General features: G+C 42.0%; 1 protein-coding gene across 4 annotated transcripts in view; it reads left to right on the plus strand.

Moving 5' to 3' along the window:
* LOC140075287 (UTP--glucose-1-phosphate uridylyltransferase-like) overlaps positions 1-20,672 on the plus strand; it is a 289,870-nt gene that overhangs the window by 47,270 nt on the left and 221,928 nt on the right. For all 4 annotated transcript variants that reach the window (XM_072120957.1, XM_072120958.1, XM_072120959.1 and 1 more), the window contains one exon: positions 20,172-20,261. In XM_072120957.1, coding sequence (XP_071977058.1) covers positions 20,172-20,261 — 90 coding nt within the window. The remainder of the gene's footprint in view (positions 1-20,171; positions 20,262-20,672) is intronic.

A 20,672-nucleotide genomic window follows, 5' to 3' on the forward strand; every position in this document is an offset into this window, starting at 1 on the left:
TCTGGAACACTAGGATAGTACCTATGCAGCGTCTCATACACCCGATATTTTGTAATTTTTTTCTTGTGCGGCGCACGCAATAGAGAGTTTATGCGTAAAGGTATACATCTTTTCTATATCTTGGGGGTGAGCTCTGTATCAAGCTCCTGCTCCCACCTGCCGACATATCCCGAGTCGTCTGTGAATCTCTCCAACTGCAATAAGGAATAAATTTAAGAGATAGCGTGGGGCTGGGGGGACTGCGAGCTAAGAAGGTCCTCGAAAGGCGTCTTACTAGAGTCGAATGCAGCCTGTTCGCTGTCAACAAACGACCGCAGTTGAATGTACTCGAACCAGGACAACGGAGCATCCGGGCATTTGTGCTGCAGGGCCTCGAATGTGGGTAGGGTGCCGTTTTCAACTATGCTAACCAAACGAGGGTCATCTGCATATTACCAGAGTAAGAAGGAATCATTGTCCTTTCCCGGAGCAAAAGCGGGGTTGTGGAGAAGTGGTGTGAGAGGGCCACGATTACGAGACAAGAGGCCTTTGTGCATAATTTTTTGCCAGGCTTCAATTGATACACGAGGAAACCTTGCATGTTTTGCTAGGGATAGGAGTACATGTTTACCTATCCAGGGAAGGTATCCCACTGGGACAGAGGAGAATTCCTGTTCTAAGGCTTTGTCTTAGAGTGAAATTGCCAATCTAAAAGGCGTTGGAGAGTAACAGTCTTGGAAGACCTGCACCCCCGGCCGATTTAGGCCTAGTGAGTACCTGCCACCCTATCCTAGGTCTGCTGGTTCCCCATACAAACCGTGTCATCGCTGATTGCAACTTCTTAAAAAAGGACGGAGGAGGAGCTATTGGGGCGCCCTGAAAGAGATACAAAAAACGAGGAAGAATATCCATTTTGAGCTCGTTTATCCTTCCAAACCAGGACAACCTCTTTTTATCATTAAGATCTCTCAGAGTGCTCTCCAATAGGGGGGCATAGTTGAGTGCATATATCTCATCAGAGGAGGGGGAGATCTGTAGGCACAAATATGTGATGTGGTCAGTATGCCATCGGAATGGGAAGCTATCTGCCACATGCTTTGCCTCTTCTGGTGGTAGAGAAATATTTAGTGCCTCTGATTTGGTGTAATTTATCTTGAAATTACTCAAGTGACCGTAGCTTTCAAACTCATGGAGTAGGGAGGGGACAGTGGTACACGGTTGTGAGATGTATAATAATAAATCGTCGGCGTATAGAGCCGCCTTGTAATGGGTGTCCCCCACGCATGCTCCATGGATGGACGGCCAAATGCTCCATCATGATGGCGTACAACATAGGGGATAATGGGCATCCCTGTCTAGTGCCATTGTTAATTAACAGAGGATCAGAAAGGGAGCCATTAACCCGAACGTTGGCTGATGGACTGGTATAAAGAGCTGCTACTTTGCACACAAAGCTCGGTCCTAGTCCCATTTGCTTTAATGCCTCATTCATGAACCCCCAATGGACCCTATCGAATGCCTTCTCCGCATCGATAGACAGGAGGCATAGTGGGGTTTTAGATGCTTTGGCCCAAGAGATCAGCAAAGCCGTTTTGTTGAGATTGTCCCGCACTTCACGCCCAGGCACAAAGCCGACTTGGTCATTATGTATTACTGATGGCAGAAATGAGCCTAATCTGTTGGCCAGTATTTTGGTGTTGCATAGTTTGATGTCCACGTTTATCAAAGATATGGGTCTATAGCTACCAGGCACCGTAGGGTCTTTGCCTGGTTTTGGCAATACACTTATATGTGCCTCCAATGACTGAGGGGCAAAGGGGGTGCCAGCAGATATAGAATTAAACACCCTGGTGAGAATTGGGGTGAGGGATTCTCTCATAAGAATAAAAAGCAGGCGTGAACCCGTCTGGCTGAAGACTTTTGCCCGATGTGGTTTCCCTGATAGCATGATGCATCTCTCCCTCTTCTATAGGTTGCTCCAAGGATTCAGTAGATTCACTAGTGATAACCGGTAGTGCTGTATGAGAAATATAATTTTGCATGCAATCTAAAAGGGCCCCCTCTGTGGTCGTTTGTTATATAACTCGTCATAGTAGCTGCGAAAAACCTCCACAATTTCCCGTAGGTTATGTGTGAGTCCCCCGTTAGTGGTTTTTATTTTGGGCATGAATGTTGCTCCACTGCGCGGATGTAGGAGCCTCGCTTGTGGCCTCCCACATTTGTCGGCATATTCGCACAGGTAGCAGGAAAATAGAGTTCTATAGTGGAGATGGGCCTGGTCAAGGAGGCCCCTCAACTTCTCCCTCTTCCCTGTAAATTGCACCAGGAGGTCAGGAGCCAAAGAGGATTTATGGCGGGACTCCAAATCGCTAATCTCCTGTGCAAGAGACATGTTCTTCGCCACCTTCTCCCTCTACAGTCGGGTGCCGTGCCTAATGAATATGCTCAGTAAAATATAGCAAAAATAAGAAAAACGATATAAATGAGGTATCACCGTAATCGTAGTGAACCAGAGAATACACATAAAATATTATTTTTATGTTTTGGCAAGCAGGAAAAAAAGTTAAAAATCTAAAAATAAAAATTGAAAATTTTTTTTGTATCCCCCTTGGAATAGTTAATAAAATCTCATGAATAAGCTATAGATGTCTAAAATAAATTATCTATACATTTTATCTCACCCCGTAATAATAATAAGCCTCATATGTTTGCATTACCGATTAAAATTTGAATGCGACCATACAAATCTACTCTGAATGGCGCTGCTTCCATTCCATGCCTGGCCGTGTGCCCATACAGCAGTGTACCACCACAGATGGGGTATCACTAGACTCTGGAGATATTGGGAATCAAACTTGTCAGAGCATTTTATCATTTAATTATGAAACTGTCAGTTTTGGCCTAAATGAATGTATTTTCCAAAAAAAATCTAAAGTTTCTAAATGCCTCCACAAAGAGAGCTTCTCCATCCTCCTAAAGAAGTTGAGAAATGTTCACTAGGCCCTTGGCAGTCCAGTATGAACCATCTTGCAGATCTGCAAAGTGAAGCAACCCTGGGTGGGAACAGAGGGGGTTCTGGATGAGGTTTCGCAGTGTAGCTGACAGTTTCTTAGCATGAGACCAGACCTGTCTGTCTAGCCTATACAGCGGGAGAAGATAGTTAGGCTTATAATCAACAGGCTCGAATACAGGCCCCAGGGAACATAGGCAGAGGATAATACAGGAAGGGGTACAGTAGACTTGTCCCTGCCTTTGCTTTGGGCCCCACAAACTGGACAAATGTAGCTTCGCACAACCACTCTACCAAATAAAAGAGGTAAACAAAGAGTCCAGCTGAGCAAAAAAACATCTTGGCACTGGGATATCTGCATGCTATAGGGTGTACAATACTTTTAAGTAAATTTATATGCTCCGCTACAGACACAGACGGGAGCTTCCAAGTATTTACCTTATCTTTGAGGCAATATTATAGGAAAAAGAGGGAGAAATATCTAGTACAATATGGACCCACAGGTATTGAAATCCTTCCACTATATGTAGGATGCAGAGCTCAGAGCCCCACTCATAGCCCTCCCACGTTGTGGCATAAGAAAGGACTTATCCAAATTAATGAAGAGGCCAGAAAAGACTCCAAACCTATTTATAATTGAGATGGCAGAAGAATAGCAGAAGGGTTAGCCATGTATAACGCTAATAATATTAGCATAATGGCTAATATTATTTTCCTGTGCTCCCACGTGTAGCCCCTGAAGAGCGGCATTGAGGCAAATCCGGATGGCTAGGGGCTCCTTTGCAATTGCGAACAGTAGCAGTGAAAGGGGACACCCGTGCTTGGTACCTCTATGGAGGCGAAAGGAGGGGGAGAGCATACCATTCACAAGCACCTTGGCAGTGGGGGAGCTGTACAGTATAGACACCTGATATGAAAGTATAATTTGGGTTATTACTCTACTTAAGCTATTGGCCAGAATTTTAGTTAATACTTTATTACTTTTAATCATTATTGATGAGCGAGATGGGCCTATACAAGCCACACTCCTCTGGGTTCTTTCCTGGCTTCAGTAACACTACAATAGTGGCATCCTTAAGAGTGGGCTGCAGGCAGCCACTATCAAATGCCACCTCATACATGGCCAGTAGGTGGGACGTAAGAGATGTTAAATATTGTAGGTAGACCTCTAAAGGGAGACCATCCGGGCCCGACGCCTTACCCTTGAACATTGATTGAAGAGTTTCAGAGATCTCCTCTTCGGTTATGGGGGCCTCTAGTAATTGAATGCTCTCGGGGGAGAGGCCGGGAAAAGTGAACTCATCCAAATATTCTGCTAGTTCAGTAGTTGTATGGGAGAATTTAGATGTATATAGCTCCCTATAGAAGGCAGCAAATTGCAATTGTTGGGCCTGCTGTGGATTTAATGTGTAATAACGAGGGAGAGGAGGAAGCCTTCTTCACTATCCAAGCTAACAGTCTACCTGAATGACTTCCTGCTTCAAAATATAACTGTTTTTTGAAGAAAAGCCTTCTAGCTACCTTTTCCTTTACCACTGTGGGAAAAGACTGCCCTTCTTTTACCAGGAGTCCCCAGGCCCTGGTAAAACAGGTCATGTCCAGGTTGGACATTAATACAGAACTGCCCGGATATAGGCTCCACATTAAAAAAAATAAACAGAGCAAAAAAAATATCAGAGCATAGCAGTAATAACCGTGTTGCTGCATGTTCCCCTACCTCCTTCCCATTCAACCATCCACAAAAAACATTCCCAACGAGGAAAAAAACAAACCAGCTCAGTTAAGTAGCTAAAGAAGATAATTATGGGATGACGTTTGCTGTGGGTCAATTCACAAAACGAGCCTGCCGATACATTCAGCTACTTGCACAGTTGGAGGAAAATCTGTCCCTCTGAAGAAACACAACAGCAGCCACTATCAAATGCCACCTCATACATGGCCAGTAGGTGGGACGTAAGAGATGTTAAATATTGTAGGTAGACCTCTAAAGGGAGACCATCCGGGCCCGACGCCTTACCCTTGAACATTGATTGAAGAGTTTCAGAGATCTCCTCTTCGGTTATGGGGGCCTCTAGTAATTGAATGCTCTCGGGGGAGAGGCCGGGAAAAGTGAACTCATCCAAATATTCTGCTAGTTCAGTAGTTGTATGGGAGAATTTAGATGTATAAAGCTCCCTATAGAAGGCAGAAAATTGCAATTGTTGGGCCTGCTGTGGATTTAATGTGTAATAACGAGGGAGAGGAGGAAGCCTTCTTCACTATCCAAGCTAACAGTCTACCTGAATGACTTCCTGCTTCAAAATATAACTGTTTATTGAAGAAAAGCCTTCTAGCTACCTTTTCCTTTACCACTGTGGGAAAAGACTGCCCTTCTTTTACCAGGAGTCCCCAGGCCCTGGTGAAACAGGTCATGTCCAGGTTGGACATTAATACAGAACTGCCCGGATATAGGCTCCACATTAAAAAAAATAAACAGAGCAAAAAAAATATCAGAGCATAGCAGTAATAACCGTGTTGCTGCATGTTCCCCTACCTCCTTCCCATTCAACCATCCACAAAAAACATTCCCAACGAGGAAAAAAACAAACCAGCTCAGTTAAGTAGCTAAAGAAGATAATTATGGGATGACGTTTGCTGTGGGTCAATTCACAAAACGAGCCTGCCGATACATTCAGCTACTTGCACAGTTGGAGGAAAATCTGTCCCTCTGAAGAAACACAACAGGATCACTTTTTAAGGATTTGTATATCGCACCCAACCCATAATGTCCCGGACTAGCAAAGTACCAAATTCCTAGTAGATAAAAATGAAGATTGCAGGGTATTAACACCTAGGCGAGCGGCAGTTGCGAGCCAGCCACTCATCCACCTCTGCAGGAGTAGAGAAGAAGATCGACCGGTCACCATCTATGACCCACAGCCTAGCTGGATAAGCCATGGAGTAAACAATATTTCTTTCTCTTACCTTCCTGCTTGACCTGCACGGAGGATGCTCTTGGTCGCTGCAATTCAGGAGAGAAGTCTGGAAATATCAGGACTGTAGTATTTTCCAATCGCAGCTCTCCTGCCTGTCTGACATACTGCATACTGTAGTGTCCTGATCCTTACAATTCAGCAGTCGGGTTAAGAGTGGCCTTGGTGGGGCATTGGGCAGGGGAGCTTTGGCGTGAACCCTATGAGCATGTTCCACTGCATATGCCGAGGAGTATGGGGCATCTGGAAGAGCTGAGCCATCGCTCCACAAATCCAGCTGGTCTTTGGCCTTCGGCCCTCTCAGAGATTCCCACAATGCACAGATTATTTAGCTGGGTCCTGTTCTCTAGGTCATCTCTCTTTGGCTCCAAAACTCAACCTTTTGTGAAAGTTCTCTAAGAATATCAGGAACATCCCACCTTTTTCTTGTTTTGTTTGGATTATAACATCTGCTGTTCTGTCATCCAGGTCAAAGATGTGGGTTTCAGCATGGGTTACGCTCCCTCGGAGGTTTTGGAGGTCGTGACGGAGCAGACTTACATCAACCCACACTTCATCTTAGTGGTCAGATAGGTCTTGGTTTCTAGTATTGCTGTCAGGAGTTGTTGTGACACATCCTTGAGAGTAGGCAGCGCTTCTGCAGAGGTCTCAACAGAGGAGGCTGATGCAGGGGATACTGCTGCTGAGGATCGTTCAGAGTTGGACCCTGCACAAGCGCCATGCTAATTGGAGCCACAGGCAAATTCTTTCAGCTTATCCGTAGCTGAAGAGACCTTAGAGGGACCTATGCTATGCCTAGGATTGCTACCACTCAGAGTGTGATATTCGGCCGCCAGCAAGGGAACTGGGCATAGGGTACACACTGGAGAGCGGAACACAGTAGCAATCTGTCCTGATGGATTGCGTAACAGGTACCGGAAATTACCTCCATGCCCGAAAGTCCAGTTATTCAAATGACATGTCTACTTCATTCTTTGGGTTGGTGGATACCAAATTTGTATAGGTTTTATAATGTTTTCTGTACAAAAAAAACTCCTGTACAAAAAAAGAAATTCTTCATTTTGTCATCTTCTAATAACTTTATTATACTGCTATCATTATTAGCACTGTACGGCTTTTTGATCACTTTTTGAAGAATTTTTTCTATTTTTCAAAATGGCAAAAAAGTGGTATTTTTTACTCTGGGCACCATTTTCCATTACATGGTACAAAGCTGGGAACAACCGTTATTATATTTTGATAGATACCAAACATGTTTATAAGTTTTCTAGGGAAAGGGGGTAATGGAGAGGGCCCACCTTGTATGGAAAGGGCTCATCCCTTGAGCCCTCTCCATACCCCCACAGATGGCATGTGACGTAATAGTATGTCCATGTTGGTAAGAGGTCAAATATATGTCAAATTCTGCAGATCACATGTTCATTGGCTCAGGCTGCATTCACATATAATGTAATACACAGAGATTTGCAGTGCAAATCCGCAGCACATTGAAGTATATAGGATTGATCCCATACACACAGTGGTACATACACGCAGATGTACTATTGCAGTCACATAATTTTTGCTATATGTCCCAGCAACTCCTTTGACTTGGCAAGTAGTTTTTTCCAAATGTGGCGGTGTTTTGCTGGAGGCTTTAAAGCCGAGTGAATTATATCCCTCTAACACTTTTATGTTGGTGCTTAAAACTCGGGAACAGGACAATTGGTAGCAGTAGTGCTACAGCATTCAAGGGAATACGCAGGCCTATGGCACATGACCATACGGATCAGACTGTGTGGTTTCCAGATTCCACGGACCAAGCACAGTGCCGAGATGTGACTCCTTGCATCATACTGATAAGTGGTGTTATCAATGTGGAAACAGGGGCCACAGTTTGGTGATGCTGTTTTGGGGGAAAGCATCAACTCTTCGTATTATATATCACTTTGATGCAATTGATGATATAGTGGAGGGTTTTCTAATTGAGAAAAAGATGCTTAAGCAAAATGATGCAAATGATTCTGGGTAATAAGCACACCTTTATTCAGCCGTCCCAAGACATTTATACTTTTTAGAACAGGCGTGATCATCAGCGTACTTCATTGTTCATAAAATACATGCGTACCAATCACACACTTATTACAATGCATATGTGTCATCATTAGGTGTAACAATATTTTCCCTTGATATGTTTTACTTTTTATTGACTTTTCACAGAGGAACAATTCTGTCATTATTGATACTGCCGGGCGTCTAATCCCTTATTGTTGATTCTGCCTAGGTGTAGCTAGTAGAGAAATCAGAATATGTGAGAGCTAGAAATTATATTTTTGATTTAAGCTTCATTAACCCCATGATATGCCTATCAATCCCCCTTTTGAGGATAGATATGACCTCTCCCATCTCAGGTACTTCAGGTACTGCGTTCTCTGCGGTGAATTCGGGTCCGGCCGGAATTCACTAAGGTAGTACCTCTGCCGTCCACCAGGTGGCGCTGCTGCACTGAAAAGCATCGTTCCGCACTGGAATTCACGGGGCAGGACCAAGTGAAGGTAAGCGCGTCCCAAGCTACACTTTTTTTGTTTTAAATGCGGCGGTTTTTCCGAATCCGTTGGGTTTTCGCTCGCTTTCCGATTTCCGTCACGTGCATGCCAGCGCTGATGCGCCAAAATCCGATTGCGTGCGCCAAAATCCCGGGGCAATACAGGGAAAGTCGGCGCAAATCGGAAATATTCGGGTAACACGTCGGGAAACCGCGAATCGGGCCCTTAGTAAATGACACCCATTGGATCAAAATGTTAGTGTAAGTTATGATTCAGAATGAGTCAGCCGTCCTAAGACATTTATACTTTTTTAGAACAGGCGTGATCATCACATTGCTTCATTGTTCATAAAATACATGTGTACCAATCACACACTTATCACAATACATATGCGTCATCATTAGGTGTAATGATATTTCCCTTGATATGAGGAACAATTTGGTCATTATTGATACTGCCGGACGTCTAATCCCTTATTGTTGAGTCTGCCTATTGACCTTCGTAGGTGTAGCTAGTAGACAAATCAGAATATGTGAGAGCTAGAATTTATATTTTTGATTTTAGCTTCATTAACCCCATGATATACCTATCAAGTCTCATCCCTGGCACTATGGTCAGTCTTTGGAACAGGACACTGGGCTGAGTCAGGCACTGTTTATTGTGTGATGTCAAGTGTGGATTTTTTTTTTTTTTTTTTTTTAATTTTTACCTTAGGCAGCAGAAATGCTTAGTTCACCCCTGGGGGCAGTATATAACTAATGGAGGGGGCACCGCATATCTAATAAATCATGACAGGCACGATATTATAATTTGAAAGACGCTGTGCATTTTATTTAAAAGGGGGACACTGTATATGTTAGAATAAATTCAGGGAGAATAATGTTTAAGCTAATTTAGTGGAATACTGTTGTATATACTATAGTCCATACCTATGGGAACACTTTTATGAGATCCGCCCTCTACTGCAAAGTACCTTGAAACTGTCCTGATGTGAAATCACACTCTGTGATCACGCCATGATACTGCATGATCAGATACATACATGGGGTAGACGTTGTGGAGGTCTGGATGGGAGGGGTTGGTTGAGCAGGACATGTCCCCACTGACGCCATGTAAAGTTGATTTATGGGCATGTAAAAGAAACAATTTTTAACTAAAAGAAAGTGTCCGTTTTTTAGTGGGACTCTATGGGAACCTGTCACTAGTGTATTTGTGAAAATGTGGTGATGGTTCCCTTTAAAAAATACAAGGGCATAAAAATGTGTTACTTCTCTAAACTTTTTTCTACAAAGTGGTCCTTTAGACACGGAAACTCTTATAGGTATGGTATCCCTACATATACAGCAGCTCCTTAACCCCTTAAGGACGCAGCCTGCTCAGTCCTTTTTTTTGAACAGTTCCTCTTCCTGTGGTAATAACTTTTCAACGCTTTAAGATATCCCTGGGATTTTGAGATTGATTGCTTGTGAGACATTGTAGTTTATGTTATTAGTGACATTTCAGTGATCTACTACTTTTTTGTGGTGTAAAAATTCACAAATTTAGGAGAAATTTTAAAAAAATTACAATTTTCAAAGTTTCAAATGTTATACTTTTTAGACGAAAAATCACACCACTAATTTTTTTGGTAGAAACCTGTTGCCATTGGTCTGCTTTTTATTTCCATTATTTGTTTTTACGCATCCATTTTTTACAGATGTGAGAAGTTTTAGTAGCAACTTTTCAGATTTTCTTAAAATTTGACAAATGTGAAATTTTTGGTGATCAATTCAGTTTAGAAGTGCCTTATAAAGGCTTATGTACTATTTACCCCCACAAGTAAAAGCATTTTATGAACCTAACATCTCAACCTATTCAGATCTGCATTTAAGAAGTCTGTTAAATCTTTTATTATTTTTCCATAAGCAAACAAATATGGATTTGAAATTCTGAAATTTCAATTTTTGCCCTGCTTTTTCCGAGTACGGCAATACCAGACATGTGGATGTCAACTGCTGCTTTGTCGCACAGCGATGTCCAGAACAGAGTTCATACTATTGCATTTTTGGAAGGCCAATTTGGCTGCAAATGTTTTGTGGTGCCACAGTGTAATTGAAGAGCCCCTGAAGTAACAGTACAATCGAAAACCCCCAAAGATGTCACGATTTTGGAAACTAGACCCCTCAAAGAATTTATATGAGGTTGTGGTGAGCATTTAAACTCCCAACATGCATGCCAAAATCTAAAGTAAAGTAAGTGGTGCAGAGTAAAAAATGCGTCATTTTAAAATGTCATTTTAGTGCCCAACCGATGCCACTTTAGACAAACACCAGAAAAACCAATCTGCTGGTTGTCCCGAGTATGGCAATACACACATGTGCCAATAATTGACAGGCTAGGCACACAGCAGGGCCGAGAAGGAATGGAGTAAGATTATGCTTTTGGAGCACCCTTTTCACTAGACTGATGTTGGGGTGCCCCTGAGGTACCAGTGCAATAGAAACCCCGTGTAGTGACCCCATTTTTGGAAAGGGCACACCTCAAAGAATTGATATAGGGTTTTATGAGCATTTTAACCCCTGAGATGCTGGCACAAATGTAATACAAAGTGAATGGGTCAGTGTAAAAATTGCATTGTTTTCTCAAATGTGTAATTGTAGTGACAAATTAAATCAGCCCAACTCATGCAACTGTGGATGAACACCTCAAAAATCATTCTGCGGGTTATTACGCGTATAGCAATACCCCATGTGTGGCAATAGTCTACAGGCTGGGGACATGGCAGGGCTGAGAAGGGACAAGCAAAATTTAGCTTTTGGAACACCCTTTTCATTAGACTGATGTTGGGGTGCCCCTGAGGTACCAGTGCAATAGAAACCCCCGAGTAGTGACCCCATTTTTGGAAAGGGCACACCTCAAAGAATTGATATAGCATTTCAATCCCACAGGTGGACCCCAAGGATGATGCATAATGAATAGAGTATAGTACAAATTATCAATTATGTCATCCTGTGCCCAGCTCCTGCCATCGGAGATAAACACCCCAAAAATCATGATGCGGGTTCTCCCGGGTACGGCAATACCCCATATGTGGCAATAATCTACAGGCTGGGCATGGAAGGTGCGGAATGCGGCATGATGTATAAGCTGTGTGAGCTGTGTGCATCAGGGTAAAATTATATATCCAGACACGTGTGGTATATCCGGAAACACTCCTTCATGCATAAGGGTGTTGTTTTCCGAATTTGCGCAATTAAAAATGGACATAAACGCATGCGTTTTTTTACGATCTTAAAACGCACTAACTAAAAACGACCTAAAAACACCATGTGTAACATTAACCTAACCCTGGTTTCTCGAGGGAACGTGTTACACTGGTAGATGGTTTGTTTTTTTTCATGATGTGCATGGCCAGCTTCTTGTACCATACCCTCGACTTCCACATGGCGTTATATTGCTGTCATGTACCTATTCCAATGCAAATTACAGTCCGGCTTGGGGGCTTCTGCACTGGAGTGCCCATGTATGTGGTGTCCCTGTTGTCCTTGTACCTAGCACACAATACTGAGTCGCTGCTTAGTGCTCGGCTCTCGTGCCTTCTGAGCTTTTCCCCTAGCAGTGACTTCGGAAGACCTCTCTGATTTTTCCTAACATTGCCGCATGCCGCAGTTTGTCTGGAAGTGAGGCACTTTAACAGGGTAGTACTAGTATAAAAATTATCCAGGTAGAGGTGGTAGCCCTGGTTTAAAAGTGGGTACACCACATCCCAAACTATCTTTCCAGCTACTCCCAGGAAGGGGAGGGGGGGCATTCAGGGGGCACTATCCTAGAGTCCTTCCCTTCATATACCCTGAACCTAAAAGTGTACCCTGATGCACTCTCACCCAGCTTATACATCTTCACGCCATACCTTGCCCTCTTATTAGGCAGGTACTGGCGGAATTAAGGTCTCCCTTTGAAATGTACCAGGGACTCGTCCACTGATATGTGCCTCTTTGGAGTATACACTTCCATAAATCGGGCACTCAGATAGGTTGTATAAGGTCCGGCCCATATTAGACTATCATAACTGGGGTCATCTCTGGGTGGGCACTGAGAATTGTCAGCAAAATGCAAAAAACTATGGATACCTTCAAAGCGCATCTTACTCATCGCCATGCGGAACATCGGTGTGTGGTACAGTATGTCTGTGCTCAAATAGTGCCTGATAGAGGGCTTTTTGACGAGTCCCATAAGAAGTACTATGCCCCAATACTTCTCCATCTCTGCTGCACCTGTGGGGTTGTGAATAAAAAGAAGTGGGGTTTTGGGCCATGTATTGTGCAGCATAGAGATTGGTCTGGGACACCATCAAACCAATTAGCTCCTCACTAAAAAAAAACTTAAAGTAGTCCACTCATCAAAGCCCTGCCGTGTCTCTGTGTACGGACTGGCCGTAAAATCAGGGACCTGAGGGGCATAACTGCTGTGGGGTCAAAAGTCCCAGGCACTTCAGGAGAGGTCCCAGGCACTCCAGGAGAAGTCCCGGGCACTCCAGCAGAAGTCTTACACATACAGAGCTCTGTGATGGCTTGTTTTCTGCGTAACAAATTGCACTTCATAGAGATGGTACTTAATATTCCATGCCGTCTACTGGGAAGCAAGTTCAAAATTTTTTTGAAAATGGTGAAAAAATGCATTTGTGCCATTTTCTTGTGGGCTTGGATTTTACGGCGATACCTAATGTGTTTATATCCAGGCTCGGACTGGCCTGCTGGGATACCGGTCAAAACCCAGGTGGGCCCTTATCATAAGGCACCATCTCCTATCTGTGTCTGCGATCAGGCACATTCAGCTGAGGCTGGAGGAGGGGGGAAACAGGGGGGATGACGACTTCCTGCAGGAGGGAGAGACAGGTTCTCTGCTCTTCAGGGCCGGCGCTATGGGTAGGCAAAGTGGGCAATTGCCCAGGGCCCCTGAAAGGGCAGAATCTCTTCTTTCAAATGAATCTTGAATTTTGTTTTTAGGTGCCATGGATCCTTTAGATGCCAAGATATTCAGGTTTAAAGCGAAAATATCAGGTGCCATTTTTTATTTATAAAAATCACTCCCGATAGCAGTTTAACAGTTAATATCTCCGTTTTCCTGACAATTAGAAACACAAATTTAGATTCATATAAAAGTGGAGGAGACTCTCTTCTTTCATAGAAAAAAGAAGTGAGGTTCTATGTGTCTCAAAGCCAGAGATACAGCCCTCTGAAGTGTCCCCCCCTCCAGATTCTTAGCCATCAGGCTACAGGGAGATTTTGCTGCACACAGAGGCTGCTGCACCTCACAGATAATGGAAATATTCACTTTACATGTTACTACTTTTTGCGAAGGGATAATATCAACTAATATTCATGTTTTTAACACTTCTCTTTGCAGAACTATCTAAGAACACACTTTCTCTCTTATTGCCTTTTATTTTGTGATAGATTTTTTTTTTTGAAAATTGACTGAACATTCGATCCTCTTTGCCTAATGTCGCTGTTATATATTAACACTGCGACCCAAAACATGTCCATAAAGTTATATGTAACACCAAAAACACACACATGTTCTGGAATAAAGTTTTTATTTTCCACCATCCTCCATTATTTACACCTATGAAGCGCGGAGGTCTCTGTTATTGGCAGCTAATACAATGGTACACAAGTAAGGAGCATACAATGATACATCTGTGTGACGCTCAGTGCAATTTTCTGCAAAAATAGTTTGGAGTGCCCTGTGGATTTAACGTTCCCTTTGCTGCATATTTTGGTGAATATATACATGTGGGGTCTGTATGATCTCCTCACATCTTACTGTTTTAGGAAAGTATATTTTCTTTATATAAGTATTCTTGCTGACTGTGACTGATCATAAATTAGTTTTATTTTGGGGCCCCACTTTTTGTTTTGCCCAGGGCCCCACTTTGTCTAGAACCGGCCCTGCTGCTCTTCCCACAGCAGCGCTAGGGCAGTGAGGAAGGAATAAGACATTTACTCCTCACTGCACTGAGCTCCTCAGCCCCTGAGTCACTGCAGGAGAACAAGGCCCCTGATCCATTGCTGCTGCCTGACTGGAGGAGCAGACAGTGAGCTGTCACTAATTACAGACCAGAGGATGTGGGCCCCCTAGTTGTCACAGTGGGCCCCCTTCTTCTTGATTATGACAGACATCAGGGGCCACCAATCAGCTAGCAGCTGCTGCTGGAGGGTCATCCCCCTGACACAGCACCGGCTGCCCTCATGTGCGCGGGAACTCAGGAGGGATGAGGAGGAATAGATGCTGCTCTCCCTCAATGATGGCTTCCAGCACAAGAAAAAGGTAAGTATTGATGTAGAATAAGGAGTGATGTCACACGTAACGCTCTGACCCTGTTTAGAAATGGAATCAAAGCGCACGGTGGCAGGATGCGCTTCTATGCAGACGCATATAATCGGTAACCTGCACCTGGTGTCTTGTATTGTCCAAATGCAGATTCATCACCATTTCAATGCACACAAACATTTGAATAAAAAGTGATGAAAAGATTTTTCACTTCACAAACTGATATCACTGGAAACGTCAGCTTCTCCAGCTCCATACATCAAAGTTTAAAAAAGTAAGAGGTGTGTGAAAGTTATAAAACTGAGACTGTAATAAAAATAGTCCAACTTTTTTTGTCATTTATACCACATTTGGAATTTTTCTCCAGCTTCCTAGTACACTGCACGGAATATTAACCCTTAAAGTGTTAAAGGCCAGACCATTTTCATCTTTGATTTTCCATTTTTACCTCCCCGTCTTTAAAAATCCATAACTGTGTTATTTCCATGTACAGAGCTGTATGAGGCTTGTTTGCTCTGAGTGATGGTATTTAATATTCTATGCCGTGTACTGGAAAGCGGGAAAAAATCCAAATGCAGTAAAATTGACAAAAAACGTACTTATACCATTTTCTTGTGGGCTACGTATTTACGGTTTTCACTGTATACTCTAAGTCTTACCTCCCCTTAATTCCTTGGGTAAGTGTGATCACGAGGACACCAAATTTATAAAGCTTTTATTCAGTTTTTATATAAAAAATTAAAATCTTTAGTACAAAAGAAAGATGTGGTTTTCCCACGAAGACAAGTTAGGCCCTATCCACAGAACAGGGCCTAACTTACTGATCAGTGCTGAGACCCCACAGATTAAGAAAACGAGGGGTCCGATCAACCTTTTTTTTTTACTGTATTTGTAGACTGTAAGGGCTTCTCGTTCCTACCATTTAGTGCAATATAGCTGCATTGCAATATATGGCCACCAGGATGAAATCCTGTATGCAAATGAGCCTGAGGGGCTCCAGGCTCCTCCACAGGTGTTACTGAAGACTGGAGCCCCTCAGGCTTATTTGCTTACATTCCCTTTAAATGCTCACAGTGGCATTTTGTAGGTTAATACCTGTGATTGGTAGCAGCAATCCATTTAGGGGGGATTTTCATCGGCCATGCCCCCATGTCCTGCTGGATACCTGGAGAGACTTGGGGTATTGTCACACGTTAGCATTTTAATTGTGTTTTGTAACTCATTCAAAATGCACTGGGTTGGGCTGCAGTCAATTGCATATTCGTTTGTATGAAAACACATGCGATTGACAATCCGCACCCAGTGTCTTGCATTTACACAATACAAGACAACGGCGTTGTTTGCAGATTACATCTGTTTCTATACAAACAAATATGCAATTGGTCGTGGAATTAAAACCCTAGTGACAGCACTCTGATGCCTCTTGATGTATCTGCTGGAAAAAGCAGCCGCCGGGCAAAACCATACCATGTCTGACCTGGCATAGTTTTGTGAAACAACAGCAAACAAAAGTTTGCAGGTTTTTCAAAATAATTCAGGCTGTGCCCAAGCGTTTGTATGTTTTCTCTGTGTTTGTGTGGGTTTCCTCCGGGTCCTCCGGTTTCCTCCCACTCTGCAAAAAATTACTAGTAGGTTGAATAGATTGTGAACCCCATTGGGGACAGGGACTGATCTGGCAAACTCTGTGCAGCGCTGCATAATCTGTGTGTACTATATAAATAAAGGAATTATTTTTATTGTCTTTATTATTATTATTATAAAAGATAAATATGACTGATTATAGAGATTTCTAGAACTAAAAATGCAGAACTATAAAGTAGATTATATATACAGTAGATGGACATGAGAGATAAATACAGTAGAAGAGAAATAGAAGATTGATTGAAAAATAGATAACGAAAAAGCGAGATATATAAATGGTCAGATTATAGGTGATAGATAACTAAACAGATAGATATAAGACAGGAGGTAGATGATAAGCATCTTCACCCGGGAATTCAACCAAGTGGTATTAACACTTTCTCTGCCAGGCATTTCTGGATATTTTGACCAGAGCAATTTTTACAATTTTGACGTTTACAAATAAAATCGAAATTACAGCAAAAAGAATTAAAGTAAACTGCAGCAAACTACATATTTTGTGAAAGCAGACACTTGCCTCATTTTCAAAATTGCATTAACCCTTTCAGGACCTGGCCCTTTTTTGTTTTTTCATTTTCATTTTTACTCCCCATGATCAAAAATCCATAACTTTTTTATTTTTCCATGTACAGAGCTGTTTGACAGCTTATTTTCAGCGTAACAAATTGCACTTCTTAGAGATGGTATTGAATATTCCATGCCGTGTACTAGGAAGCGGGAAAAAAATTCCAAATGCAGTGAAATTGGTAAAAAAAACGCATTTGTGCCGCTTGTGGGCTTGGATCTTACGGATTTTACTGTGCGCCCCAAATGACATGTCTACTTTATTCTTTGGGTCTGTGCGATTACGGGGATACCAAATTTGTATAGGTTTTATAATGTTTTCATACATTAAAAAAAATTAAAACCTCCTGTACAAAAATTTTTTGGGGGATTTTGCCATCTTCTGGCGCTAATAACTTTTTTATACTTTGGTGTACTGAGCTGTGGGTGGTGTTGTTTTTTGCGGATTTTGATGACGTTTACAATGTTATCAATTTTATGACTGTTCGACCTTGTGATCACTTTTTATAGAATTTTAGAATTTTTTTTAAATGACAAAAAAAGTGCCATTTTCGACTTTGGGCGCGATTTTCCGTTACGGGATTAAACGCAGTGAAAAAACGTTATCATATTTTGATAGATCGGGCATTTTCGGACGCGGCGATACCTAATGATGTGTTTATGATTTTTACTGTTTATTTATATTTATATCAGTTCTAGGGAAAGGGGGGTGATTTGAGTTTTTAGGGTTTTTTATTATAATTTTTTTTTAACTTTTTTTTATTTTTATTTTTAGTACTTTTCAGACTCCCTAGGGTACTTTAACCCTAGGGTGTCTGCACGATCCCATCATATACTGCCATACTACAGTACGGCAGTATATGGGGATTTTACTACTCATACATTACAATGTGCTGATAGCACATTGTAATGCATGGGTTAACCCGAAGTAGCCTCGGGTCTTTGTGAGACCCGAGGTTACCATGGCGACGGATCGCCGCCCCCCGATGACGTCACGGGGAGCGGCGATCCTCGAAAAGATGGCGGCGCGATCGGTGCTGCAATATGCAGCAAAGACTTACCGGCTATGGAGAGGGCTCAGCGCGTGAGCCCTCTCCATGCACCCGCGGCCAACCCGTACTATTACGTCACGGGTCGTGAACGGGTTAAAGAGTTTATAGATATGATTGATTTGATTCAAACTGAAGCATTTTATGTTTTGACATTTTAAAATTTGACTTTGATGGCAAAAAATGTGCTCTAAACAGAAAATATTTACCTACACATCTCCTAAATGTAATAGATGGACATGTGTAGAGTTCACAAATGCCTCATATTGATAGGTTCACATGAATAAATAATCATATCATCACTAAAACTGTAATAACTAGATATCTGCTTTTCACCTAGAAATTTTAAGACAGTTACAACCTGCAAAATATAGCAATAAAACAGAATAAAAAGTAAAAAGCAGACAACCAGGCGATGCATTTAGCAATTAACATTAAAATTACTACAAATTCACTAAAATATGTACAAATCCAGAATACTTATACAAAGAGAACATACTTTCCTAAAACAAGAAGCAAGATGTGAGGAGATCATACAGACCCCACATGTGTATATTCACCAAAATATGCAGCAAAGGGAACGTTAAATCTACAGGGGACACCAAACCATTTTTGCAGAAAATTGCACTGAGCGTCACACAGATAATAATAATAATAATTAATAATTCTTTATTTATATAGCGCACACAGATTACGCATCGCTGCACAAGCATGTCAAATTGGTCCCTGTCCCCATAGGGCTCACAATCTAAACAACCTAACAGTATGTTTTTGAAGTGTGGGAGGAAACCGGAGTACCTGGAGGAAACCCACGCAAACACGGAGAGAACATACAAACTCTTTGCAGATGTTGACCTGGGTGGGATTCGAACCCAGGACCCCAGTGCTGCAGGGCAGATGTGCTACTCACTCAGCCACCGTGCCGCCCCAGATCTATCATTGTTTGCTCCCTTACACAGTGGTAACCCAAATAAATAACAATATGGCCATAAACCAAGCTAATGAGATAATAAAAGTCACGTTTAGATGTGCGCCATTGTATTAGCCGCACAATAACAGAATCCTCCACGGTTCGTAAGAATGAGAGTGAGAACGTCATAACATAGGTGTAAATAATTCCAGAACATGTGTGTGTTTTTGGTGTTACATATAACTTTTTGGCCATACTCTGGGTCGCAGCGTTAATATATAATAGCGACATTAGACAAAGAGGATCGAATGTTCATCGTATCAGTCAATTTTCGCAAAAAAAATAAAAGGCAATAAGAGGGAAAGTGTGTTCTTAGGTAGTTCTGCATAAAAAGGGGTTAAAAACATGAACATTAGTTGATATTATTCCTTATCAAAATGTAGTAACATATAAAGTGAATATTTCCATTAACTGTGAGGTGCAGCAGCTCCTGTGTGCCGCAAATTCTCCCTGTAGAGATGGCTTTCCCTGTAGAGAAGTTTCAGAAATACTGAGATATTAACTGTTAAACTGCCATCGGGAGTGATTTTTATATTAAAAAAATCGCACCTGATATTCTCACTTTAAACCTGAATATTTTTGGATCCCTGGCACCTAGAAACAAAATTCAAGATTCATTTGAAAGAAGAGATACTCCTATTTCAGGCGGCCATGGGCAATTGCCCACTTTGCCTACCCATAGGTCCGACCCTGTTTATATCAGTTCTAAGGAAAGGGGGGTGATTTGAATTTTTACTTTTTTTTAATTAAAATTTTTTTTTTACTTTTTTTAATTTTTACTTTTACTATTTTTCAGACTCCCTAGGGTACTTAAACCCTAGGTTGTCAGATTGATCATACCATATACTGCCATACTACTGTATGGCACATTGCAAACTCGGGTCCTCGGAAGATCCGAGGCTGTCATGGTGACGGATCGTTGCTCCCTGATGAGGTCACGGGGAGCGACGACCCTTGGCAAGAAGCTGTCGGCAGCTTTGCAGGCAGCAATGTACGGGTTAACACCCAGGATCGGCACTAGCATCGATCACGGGTGTTACCGGTAAGTCTTTGCTGCAATAAGGGTGAAAGGGTTAAATGTCTTGATAAATGTGTCACAAGGCATTTAAGCAGAATAAACATTTTAATTACTTTTTCTTTTCTTTTTAGACCAATGAAATGTACTACAGTAAATTTGAAAAATGGAAGAAGAATTATCCTTTTGTGACTGTAATTAATGATGGCACATCTACAAATGAGGTATGCTAATCAAAAGTAAAGAAAAGTAAAGGAAAGTGATATGTAATGAAGAAGGAACTGAGCATAAGATGCTTTACCCAAAATACAGTATTGAACATTTCACCAATTTTCTAAGGAAATATATTTATGTCCATATCAGGACAAAAATCGAATATATAAACATGAGTGTGTGTATGTATGCATGTACGATGTATGTCCACTAAAGGAATCTGCACCATCGTGTTTACAGTCACCAAATTTTGCACAGCCGCTCTATGTTACTCAGGGAACGTCATAGACTAGGTTGTGAGCTGGAATTTTCACCCTGCACTTTCCACTGCAAGTCCACTTATTAACCATCATATACAAAAGCCTTTGTCTGATGATGTTGCTGTTGCAGTTGGAAGCTGAGCTATGAGCTTTGATAGGTTA

Source organism: Engystomops pustulosus, chromosome 8 (genome assembly GCF_040894005.1).
Source record: "Engystomops pustulosus chromosome 8, aEngPut4.maternal, whole genome shotgun sequence".
In the NCBI taxonomy this organism is placed as follows: domain Eukaryota; kingdom Metazoa; phylum Chordata; class Amphibia; order Anura; family Leptodactylidae; genus Engystomops; species Engystomops pustulosus.